General features: G+C 36.0%; 1 protein-coding gene across 1 annotated transcript; it reads right to left on the reverse strand.

Moving 5' to 3' along the window:
* Nucleotides 1–24: 24 nt before the first annotated feature.
* LOC102234500 (ribonuclease 3-like) lies at nucleotides 25–2,460 on the reverse strand (the record flags this gene model as incomplete). The annotated part of the gene is made up of 3 exons (XM_023330125.1): nucleotides 2,278–2,460; nucleotides 507–1,257; nucleotides 25–93 (listed from the first exon to the last, which is right to left on the reverse strand). Coding segments are annotated over exons 2-3 (818 nt in total), but the record flags the coding sequence as incomplete, so codon positions are not given.
* Between the last annotated feature and the right edge of the window lie 9,752 nt (nucleotides 2,461–12,212).

The following is a 12,212-nucleotide window of genomic DNA, read 5'->3' on the forward strand; positions in this document are numbered from 1 at the left end:
CCTGTGTGAACCTGAAAGTCGTACCTCCGAGGTCTCTTCCTGTACCGATCAGGTGACTGGGATCGACGAACATCTCGGTGGCGGTACCGCTCCCTGTGATGAAGCAGACAGGAGAGAGATCCTTATTACTGAATAGTTTTTATTGATTAAGAAATATGAATGTTTTATGTTTTTTTTACACTGAATTTGAACCAGGTGATGCTGAGGAGTCCTGGGTAAAATACTGTATATGTACTGAAATTTTTAAAAAAACCTTTAATACAAAATATTTATTGGCTTTATACAGTTTTGCTTAAAGATTTCTCCAATTGTGTTGTTATTTCAGCAAATGTCCTTTTATAGAGTCTGTATAGTGATTAATTGATTCAATTTATTTATTTTATGTAAAGCACTTGAACTGCCTTGTTGTTAAAATATGTCACACAAATAAAATTGATTGATAGAGGGCCACATAAAAAGCAGAGGCGTGCTGGTTTTGGCCCCCGGGCCATCAGTTTGACCCCTACCTGCTCCTCTCCCGGCTCCGGTGTCGCGGCGGACTCCTCCCTCTGTCGTAGTCAGCTTTGTAGCGCCCTCCCTCCGGCCTCCCGCGCCGGTCGGGACTCCTCCCGCGCTCCTTCCTCTCTCCGCTGAACTCCATTCTGTGTCGCTCGCCGTAGCTCTTCTGCCTGTGGTCGTCATAGCGATACCCTCTTTCCGGTGACCTCCGGCTGTCGGCGGACTTCTCGTACGGGTACGGCCCCCCGTGTCGCAGGCCGTGGTCCGGCTGGAAGGGGCCAGCGGTCTGGGTGTAGCCAGGGTTGAAGGGCGGAGGAGGGAAAGGAGGGTAGTTCATGGGGTACGGGGGGTGGTAGCTCATGGGCGGAGGCATGGTTGGGTGAGGCAGTGGGGGCGGAGGCATCATGTAGGGGGGGTAGGAGGTCTGAACAGACACCTGGGAGCCGGGAGTAGGACCCCCTGCTGAGCTGGGCAAAGGGGGAGGCGGGAAATTGGGAGGTGGTTTGGGGAAAGGCGGGCGCAGCGGGCACTGCCTCAGAGCGCCGGGGGTCTGCTGCGACGGAGCCGGGGGAGGGTACTGCATGAAGTCAGGGTGGTGGGGCATGCAGCCGGCGCTGCCATGGTAACCCGAACCCGGCGGAGTCTGTGGGTCGTAACGGTACGGTGGAGCAGGAGGCTGGGGAGCGGGAGGGCTCAGGTAGTTCTGGCCGGGGGGCATCTGTCCCCTCAGACCCCCACGGTCCGGCTGGAAGGACATGACTGGGGACAAACACTAAATTGACCAAATATTCTCAAAATTTTTTATCAGCAGCTTTAGTCACTTATTACTGTATTTACAAAACTACATCTATTATATTAAGAATCGATTAATCAGATAAAAATATTTGACACATTCTATGGATTTTTCAATTAACTACTTAAGCCATTTTTATGCAATATAAAAAATACCTTAAAAGACGCAAAACGAATAATTACATTTTCTTTTCTTAAATAAGAAAATAAATATTTTCTTGCCTAAAATTCAATAACATGGCCTTCCTTTTTGTGAAATTGAATCGTCACTTAAGAGAGTTTTGGCTAAAGCATAAATGTGTTTTCCTCTTAAATTCAAAATGTATGTATATTATATGCACTTTTGGCTTAGCAAGTTGCCTTTTTTATGTCTTATACTCCAGTTAATGATAAATCAATCATTTTAATAGGAAACATGGAGACTTTTTAATGAGGTAACATGTGGTTACAGCAGTAGCCTTAACTAGAAGGGGGAGCTACTCCCATTTCTGCTCAGGGACTTAATAAATCTTGGACCGGCCCTGCTCTCTGTCCAGTTTTAGATTAATATGGAAATCTTCTCCAGAAAAACATACATAGTTTATTTTATTTAGTCTTCTACACAACTGGCATTTGAAATTTGTTGAGATATCAGTTTAGGTGGAGACTGATTTTTATACATTTGTGTGAATTAAATGATATTTTAAATATTTTCACTCAAACTGAGACCAGATTTAACCTGAACAGGAATTAAAACAATAATAAATAACACATAATATTCAATTTAACTGTAGGATGAATTAAAGCATTTCATACGATGTTTAAATCTGACCAATAAGAGAGAATAGTCGGTATTTGCTTAAAAATGTCAAAGAAAGCCACATACTGTATTTAAATAACAAAAAAGTAGTAAATTACGGAGTTTTAGCGCTAAAGCATTAGCTAATGTAAACTCATGTTAGCCAGCTAGCTAGCAAGTCATTTCAGGATAAAAGCCGTAGAAATTACCTGAAACAGACGGAATTTATGTCGCTTCGAGCGTTTACGATTACAACGACGTCAGCTGCATCAAATTAGTGAATTAAAAACCTGCTGTAACAACGACAGGATGCGATGTTCGACGGATAACGGATGGAAAACAGCGAGTCCGTGTTTCTACTCGGAATCTGTAACGCTGGAACACAAACGGACCAATCAGATTCAACGTCGCGAACAATGACGAATCAGAAGTTCGCCGGTGTGTGACAAGCTGCTCGTCACACGGAGACGTCAACCATTCCGCCATATTGGAAGGGGAAAACAGCCTGAAATGGAGAAGGTCTTGCGTGAAATTCTGTTCTGTTTCATTCCTTTCATCATGGACAACAAATCCTGTAGATTTATTAACATTTGCTCTCTCTTTTGTTTGTGCCAAAGTTAGAGAGAAGATTGGAACCAAATATTTCAGTTGTCTGAAATTATCTGATTCCCCTCAAATATTTGGCAAATAAAGAGCAAATGTTTCAAAATGTACAGTATTTGTTGTCCATAAAAATCAGTCAGTTAGAATGGAACTTATTTAATCTGATTGTATTATACAAAACTAAATTAAGTTGAACGTATGAATAAAATTACAGTAAACTAAGTTTGTGTGTTTTATTTTGGTGAATGTAAACCTATGGTTTCAACCGCATAATGGCAGCAAATCTGTTTTTTGTTTGAATGTTGTGATCTATACACATATAATTAATCTTACATGATACTTTTTAATATATTTAATTTAAGTATGCTTTCACTTCTACCATTAATACCCTAGAGGGCAGCAGAGGATTGGATTTCTTTTTCCTCTCCTTTTTTTTCTTTTACCATATAAAGTTGAACCTGTCTTGGGTAACATTACTATGGAAACCCTGTTTTCTGACCAAAAGGGACATCAGTGATGAGCAAGAATACAAACTAACACAAAATATTCTGCCTTACGGCTAAACTTCAGAGTTCCTACAGCACCTTGGGAACAGATTCACCCTTGTCAGTGTAATCTCTATTATTTTGAACTTCAGCTCCAAACTGATCTCATCTCATCTCTTGAGGTGTTTGCCAAAGTAGGCAGAGTCTCGTTGTCCAGCCCGGTTTTTATGTGAAGTTATCCAGAACCTACGGTTGGTGGATGAGTCTAAAAGGTTAAGGAGTCAGAGTCCACACAGTTTGCTGGGGGGAAAGATTCTTCCCAAATTACTAATCGACAATCAAAGGGAATTGAAGTGCAGAAACATTTTCTGATAGACTGAGGGTTAGTTACAGTATGAGGATGCTAAACCTTGGAGAACGCTGCCCACGTGTTGTTTCCAAACCCAAACTTCAGGAATAAATTAAACTTTTCAAGGTTTCATATGTATAGTTGGAAACAGAAGTTATCAACAGTCTGTGTAAGTAATTTCTAAAAAAAAAAAAAATGTTTTTGCAAAGTTTTCTGTCATTTAGCAAATAGAAATAATTTTGGTAATTCTAACTAAACTAAAAAATCTTTCTTTTTATTCAGTGTATATGTTTAAGTCGAATTAACTGACTTTTTTGCAGAGGTAAATGGAAACATGGGGGGAACATTTCAACATCTTTAATTTTGAAGAAAGGTTTTGAATTTTGCAGCACATGGCTCGCCTCCCTTCCCCCTTGAGATGAACTGCTTTAGGATTTCCGTCACAAACTCCGAGGAAGAGAATTGTCCTTCAACAAATTTTGCATAGACCTTCATTTTTTTTATCTCCTTAAATATTCAGGAGGGCTTTCCTGTGTAGTGTGCTTATTCATATCATTCTCAGCCTCAACATTCAGAAAAAGTGTATCATATTTAAATAAGGAACTGTATGAATAGTTTAGAAAGTAGTTGAATAATTATTTAGTGTATTTTGTAGTAATATATTCCCTGCAGCCTTTGTTCGTTGCCCCCCTGCCGCGCCGCCCCTCAGGCCATTTCTATTCCCATGTGAACCTGTCAGGTATTCATGTTCCACTAAAATATTTATGCATAAATGCAAAAATCACATATTTAAATCTATGCTGTGAAAAAGATCCACAGATTTGGACTAGATGTGTTAGTTTTCTCCTCTGACGTGCCGCAGGCAGCAGGATCCCATCACAATTCACTCCCAGTCACTTCAAGCAGCATCAACATTCTGTGGCTTCTGCTGTTTTTGTCCTTCCATCCTCAGAAAACAAAGGTGATTTTCTGTCTGTGACTCTCCCTGACACACTGCCTCGGGTTTTTAGAAACACTTCATTTAAACCCAATCATGACTTCTCACCGCCTGACAAGAAAATGTCTGTCAAGCTTCGATCTTTGTCTCTCAACAATCTGATATTTACCACGGAGTATTACGCTAAATTTAAAATTCAGAAAAATCACATACGACGGAATAGTCGTATGAGAATCAAGTCAAAATAAAACGAGAATAAAGTGATAATATTACAACTTTACTGTCAAAATATTACTGATATTATTTTAAAATATTAGGATTATTTACAATAATAAAGTGATAATATTTCGACTTCATTGTTGTAAAATTATAATTTATATGCTCGTATTATTTCGACTTTATTATTGTAATTTTGTGACTTTATTCTCTGAATTTCTACTTTATTTTTGTATTATTATATCTTTATTATCAGAATATTATGGCTAAAGTTTTTCATGACTTTGTTCAACTATTCTTTTAATATTATGACTATTTTGTGATATTATGACATTTTTCTTTTAATTTTGAATTATTCTTGTTTTATTACGACTATTTTCATACAAATATTCTAAAAATATGACTTCATTCTCATATACAAAGACTTTATTCTTTTATTATTTTGAGGTTATGTTCATATGAGTTTTGTTCTTGTAATATTATGACTTTATTCTTGTAATTGTAATTTTGATTTTTATATTTTCTTAGTATGGCCCTAATACTTGTCGTAATTATTGGACTTTCGGTTAAACATAAAAGGCTGAGGAATTTTTAAAATCAAGGACATTTTTCTAGGTTTTGAATTTATTTTTGTCAAATATCAGATTTATTATAAATCATTCAAGCAGAATACTGTTCGTTCTGGTTCTTTGGAAATGAGAACATAAAATGCTCTAACTTTTTAAAAGCCAGATGTTTTCTATTATTCCAGTTCTACTTTTTATATTTTGTGTCTCCTTTACATTATACGGTTTTAGCTAACATAATGCGCTACACAGACGTGAAGATGGAAGAATAGTTGAACATTTTGACTTCTGGTTGGCCGACATGTTGAAACACATTTTTATGCCGAGAGCAAAGCTAGGCAGTAACACACTGAATGGCACTGATGTATTTCCTCTGCTTCCTTCATATTTGCTTCATAATTCTGCTGAATTCCACATCAGATCTAAAACTTTCTGAGAATTTTCCTGATGTTAGGAGACAAAAAACTTGCTCAAGCCTTTTAACAAAGTTCTGGTTCTGTGTTACAGAACTCATGAAAGCCAGATCTGAGCTCGCTGCATCTCTTTGTAATGTGCTGAGGCCTGCAGGGCAACAAAAGGAGAACAGAAATGTGTGGAGTATGAAAGAGACGGAGGAATGTATGGGAAAGCAGTGGACAGGCTGGACCCAAACACGCAGTGATGCATGATGGACTCTGCAGCTCTGCCAAGCTGCTGTTTGGGCAGATAAACAAACCAGAAGCACCAACTACATTTTTCTTTTTAAGCATCAGGATTGCTTTGAATTTATGACAAAAATCGCCACAATGTATCACATCTTCTCTTCAGAACCTTAACTGAACAAAACCAGCATTCAGTGAGGAACCAACTTACCTTTTCCTGATTTACTTCCGTTATTCTGTGAAAAGAAATGTTAGAGGAGATTTGTTATGCTAAATTCACAATTTTCCATGTTTTTGTTCTTCCATTGAGTATTATCTGCTTCTAAAAACAGTCCAGCACTTAAAAAAAAACTTCCAGCTGTTTTTTGGTGTCTGGAAAAGGAGCCTTTTCACAAAGCCTCTCTATTATCAAGTCACATTCCAAAGACGTTGCACCGTTACCTAGCAACCCCAGCAGAGTTCCACGTGTTACTTACCATCCAGAAACCACTTGCTGCATTCTTGTTGGTTATGCAGGAGGCGCCACTCCTGCTTTTCAAAGATATATACTTGTATATTTGCGCATCTGTTTGCAGCCATTTTCACATGGAACTGTAAACACCGAGTTAGAAGCAGCTAATTTGGTTTTACAGTGACAAAGGCCCTAAAACAACTCATTCTGACTAATGCCTCACAATCTAAAGATGTGCAAAAACATGTTTTGTTTAGGCCATAGTCTTTCCTAACCTGTTCAAGGAAGCATGATAGGTTACCAGAAACCACTGGCTGCATTCTTGTTGGTTGTGCAGGAGGCTCCACTTTTGCTTTTCAAAAATGTAAGGCAGGGGTCCCCAAACTTTCTCCTGTGAGGGCCACATAACTTGTCCCTTCTCTGATGGGGGGCCGGGGTCAGTTTTGTAACAGAAAAAGTGTGACGATTGTAAGAGTGCTAAACATAAAAATGTATTGTTTTTCAGAAGCACAATCAAATAACCTTTTCTGGATTCTTCAGAGAACAAAAGTCAGGAAATAACACTATTTATGAAATAAATAATAACCAAATAACACTGGGTTCTCCACATAAAAAAAAGGGTTAGGGTCAATTATATGCATGTATAAAATAGTTACTAACTAATAGTTAATAATAAATAAAGTTCATTACTAAGGAACATTTTATTGCAAAAGTCCAACTTATCAAATAAAAATGCACATATATGAAAATACTCTGGTATTGTTCAGGGGGCCGGACCAAATGTGGAGGCGGGCCGCATCTGGCCCGCGGGCCGTAGTTTGGGGACCACTGATGTAAGGTTTGTATAACTGTGCAACATAAAATGAAATAAAAAGTATGGATGTTGTTATATAATTCAGGAACATAAAACGTCACAACTCATGAAAGCACATTAAGGATGTCCTGTAATTGTTAAATGTTGGAAAATGTTTTAGTAAAAAACTGTGAAAGCAACAAAAAAAAAACATCTTTAATGGACTTACTTGTTTCCTCCAGAGCTGCTTTTCTGCATGAATGAGCTCTTTTTTTTATGCTCACTGTGGATACATGGAGACACATAATTACCTCAAGTGACACAAAGAGCAGAAAACACATTTTCCACTTGAGACAGAAGATGGTGTGTTGCGTCGAGGTGCAGAGAAGAGGAAATAAATTTCAGAGGAAAAACAACGGTCAGCAAGTGTATTCTGATGTTCCCAGCCTAAGTGCCGAGGCGCTCGTTGCTGCTGTGATTATGAGTAATTCCTCAAAACGTTCAGGCAGATGAAGAAGCAGCACATGGATGTGAACAGGTTGTGTTCATGTAAGACTTCAGGTCAGAAATAGGTTCTGTGAATTGTGTCTAAATCAGAAAATGTGCAAGATTCAGCTGCATGTTGAGTCTTTGAAGAGAGGAAAGTTTATTTAAATACATTTTAAGTTAACCAATGTGAGATAAAAAACATTAAACAGAGGTATAGAGTAAATTTTAGTTTCAAAGAATAAATCATTTCCTCTTTTTTCATAAAATAATTATGGGATCTTCATTAACTGTTTCTTCATACATTTTTTAATAACTGTTCTTAGTATGTTTTCCCACCTGATAGTCTGGTAAACTCAGTTCAATTTGCTACATTTCTCTTTGCACTGCAATATATCAAACCAAACAAGCTATTTGAAAAACCTGTTCCCCTCCTCGCCTGTGGGGGCGCTGCAACAAGAACCACTAGAGGAAATGACATGAAAACCACTGAAGAAGACGATGAGAGCATTTTTCTTATGTATATCAGCAAAAGTGGGAAGCATCAGATTTTAGCCGTTTCTTTTTTGTTTAGAAAAAAACAAGAGTAATTTCTTCTGCTAGCACTAGGCTAACATGTTTGCTTTGGTTGTATTTACCCAAAATGCCCTGCGCTGTAGTCCACTTCCTGTGTCTGGTCCGCTTGGTGTTCATATATGCATTCAAACCGCATTCATGGCTCCCATGTGTTTGCTGACTGTGGCTGTTGTGCTTCAAGGATTTTCTCCTAGCCTCTTTAGCATCGCTAAAACAGCAGAAGGTTAAAATATTCTCAATAAAATATCCATAAAATCCCATTGGTTTAATTAAAAGAATGTCTTACATTTGTCAAAACACAACACTTTTTAAAACTAAGTAGATTTTTCCCCAGTGTTTTCATCTGCTTTAGTTAGAGCAAGTGTAAATGCAGATTAGCAGGTGGAATTCAAGCATGTTTACATGTGCATGTTTTGAGCAGCCATTTAGGTTCAAATAAACTTAATCTGACTTGATAATTAGTATTGCTTTTTGAACAAGAATTTAGTTATCAGGAATAAAAACTTGCCTGATGAATTCCTTTATAAATGCACTAAAAAACATGATCATTCTAACTGTCAGAATTCCTTCTGGGGGATTTAAAATGATTTTATTCACACAGACTGAGCTGGAAGTTGGAACTACAGCAGTTAAATTTGACATTTTGCCAAATTCTTACCACTGTGTGAATCTGTCAGAGGAAAGGAAGCGCTCATTTTGTTCCTCCTGTAATTAAAGAACCACTGCGAATAAAAATGTGAAGGTTTGACAGCTTTTTAGAAAAGCACTGTTATCCTTTGTAGGTTCAAACCTACATGGAGACGCAACACAAAGTAAGAACTGAAAGTGGTTTATTTACAAAGTGAAAAGGTCATTTCTGGGGGAATATTGGTTCTGTATGTTCTGGATTCTGGATTTAAGGTCTCGAAGTGAAGAGATGTGAATGTTTCGTGATTCGATTCCAATTTTTAGGGTCATGATTCAATTCTGAAACAATTTTTAACTCAGAAATCAATTTTTCTATTCAAATGGTTTTGAAATTCTAGTTTAAAATATGACTGAGAAGAAGAAAAGAAAGTGGAAACAGTTCAATCAGTTCAGATTTAAACAAAAACAGGTTTGTGATTATCATTCTGTAACTGGCTCTTAAAAATGGCAAAAGTATAGTTTTACAACATTTTTTGTAGATTTCAGTCTAACATAATGAATTATGTTAAAATAAGACAGACTTTACAGTTGTAGTGCATTTAACGTTACCTTAAAACTAAATAGAAAATGTTCTGTTTTAACTGAAGTGCATTTGTGTTAAATCTCGGTGGCGTATTATGGCTGTTGTAGAAAGGGAAAAAATGAGTACATTTCTGCTAAAACACAGAAATTAATGAGTTTCAAAGATTGACATTTTTAGACTTTTGAAATTCTCAACATTTCTGATTTTTTTCTAGCAAATTGTAAACTTTTCATCCTCTGAAATTTCCTAGTTTTCTAGAAATTTTCTCAGATTAGTCTGGCCTTCTCCGCTTAATAATTGCTGTTTCAAATACTATTTTATGCAATGAAGAAAGTTACTTTTTAATAATATTGAGATGCTCACATAACGACTAAACTAAATTACTCCCTTTATAAGAAAACCTGAAAAGAAAGCATCCTCTAGTGAACAGAAACAAAATACCAATGAAAGCTTTAGTCATTCCTGATCAATACAACAAGCAGAACTCATAAACATTAAAATGGACAAAATACTCCTGTTCATTTGCTAGGACATTTATCATTAATAATATTCCTAAACGCCTGAAGGCCGAACTCGTCCTGAGGTCAGGTTCATTTTTAAATAAGACGTACATGTGGTGGAGTTAAATTATTAAACATTTTTAGAGCATAATTCAGTATAAAGTGGATCAGTAAAGCAGTGAAGTGAAGCCTTCAAGAGTTTGTCCTCTAATTACAACAAAAAACTGTAGTTATGTAACTGTTTATTCTCTTATAAAAGTACCTTATCATCTATTTCATGGCTCATTAATCATCTGCTTTTTTCAGTTTCCTTTCATTGTTTTTCACAAAAAATTTAATCGGTTCTACTCAGTGGACAAAGCAATTCCTGTTAGTCACTGAATATCCTGTTATTTTCTGACAAAATTAATTTCTAACAATAATAAAGGACAATTTAAAACATAAAAATGATGTGAAAACAGAAGATCATAAGCTTTAACAAATAAAAATCTAAAATACTTCAAATTCAGTTTCATTAAAACATAAACATTTTGGCTATGAATGGAAAGTATTGACAAAAGGAAACATTTCTACTAGTTTCAAAACACAAACCGAGATAATCAATTAATAATTCATATTTATCTGAAACCACATCTGAAAAGCATGTTCCATAAGATGATTATGCATGACATTTAATTATTATTTAACTTTTTTAATTAGCCCTGCAGACTCCAAGTAAAATCAGTTTTTCAACATATAAACTTTTGAAATTTTGCCAAGTTTGATCTGATCTGCTGCTCAGAAAAAACAGGATGTTTTAATGAAAAAGACAAACTTCAGCATCTCTGAGAAAAGTTATTTAAATGCAGGAATGTGTTTCAATCAGCAACTGCAACCCTGAAACCAGCAGCAAAACAATGCTGAAAATTTCTGTTAATTTCTGACCCTGACATTAGCAGGAGATGCTGAAAAACAATTTTCACGTCACACTTTTCATTTTCTTGAATTTTCCTCCCTCAGATCTTTTATACATCAACTAAGAAGGTCAGGAAAAAGTCAGTGCAGCTGAATTTGCATGTCTGTAAGTGCTTGTTAACATATTACACAAGGCCGTATAGAAATCTTTAATGACTGGTTAAAATGTTCATCTGTTAAAAACAATCAAATCTGGAAAAAACATTGAGGGTTTAAAATCATTGCGCATCTTCTGAAGTTCATCTTTTGAGATTTTATGAAAGCTGAAGAGAATAAAGAGCAGAATATTTCTGACGTGATGATGATCCTCCAGAAGCGCCTAAACTCCATTATTCTGCTGATGTTTAAACTACAAAGATATAAAAACTGAGAGTCCTCCTGCATAGAGGAAATAATTAGGAAATTAGATAATATTTCATATCTATACATGATCAGGGACTCTGTTTTGCAAACAGCAGGAAGTTCTGGTCTGTTGTGTTGAAGAAAGAGCAAAAAGATAAAACTCAGAACTTGCAGGAGGGATTTCTACAGTGAGAAAGTATTTTAGTTTTCTTTTTTTTTTGTTGCCACAATTAAATGTTTTTGGTGTCAAATTAATTTTAATATTAACAAAAACAACCAGAGAAAACATAAAATAAAATTTCTTAAAAGTGACGTATTATACAAAATTCACATTTACATGTTTTTTGTTCCATTTGAGGGATGTGGTATAAAATTTATGAGTGGCGGTAACGATATATATCATGAAATGTTATTGGTATTAAAAACGGTAAATGTCCGGATGACATGCGTATCAGAGTAAAAATGCTGGTAAGAACTGGAGTAAAAAATAACAAACAGCATTTTAACAAAATCCTGTCAGAAAATAAAGTATTCTGAATTTGAATATTTTGAAATACATTACAGGGTAAACAGCATGTTGCGCGTTAATGCCAACGTTCAGAACGTCAAATGTAACTTTTCCAGAGCACACACTGCAAAAACACAAAATCTTACCAAGTATTTTTTTGAGTTTCTGGTTTTCGCACATCTGAAATAAGACAAAGCTAACTTAAAAGTAACTTTTCAGCAGGAATATGAGCTTATTTTAAGTAAATAATTCCTTAACATTGATGAAAAAGTGCTATTATTATTTCAAACAATATGAAATTTTTCCACATAAGTGAAATTATCGGCCAGTGAAACTAAATTCTCATCAATATTAAGGAATTATTGACTTAAAAAACCTTCTACGCATAGTAGAAAGTTACTTTTAAATTAGTTTTGTCTTATTTCAAGTGCATTAAGGCATTTGCACCAAATATACCATAAAGTAAACTTCTAACTTCAAAACAGTTGACACAATTTAAGCAAAACTTTTGAGTCAAACAAAGTCAA

The sequence above is a fragment of the Xiphophorus maculatus genome, unplaced genomic scaffold, assembly GCF_002775205.1.
Source record: "Xiphophorus maculatus strain JP 163 A unplaced genomic scaffold, X_maculatus-5.0-male Unplaced_Scaffold_BN000206F, whole genome shotgun sequence".
Taxonomy (NCBI): Eukaryota; Metazoa; Chordata; class Actinopteri; order Cyprinodontiformes; family Poeciliidae; genus Xiphophorus; species Xiphophorus maculatus.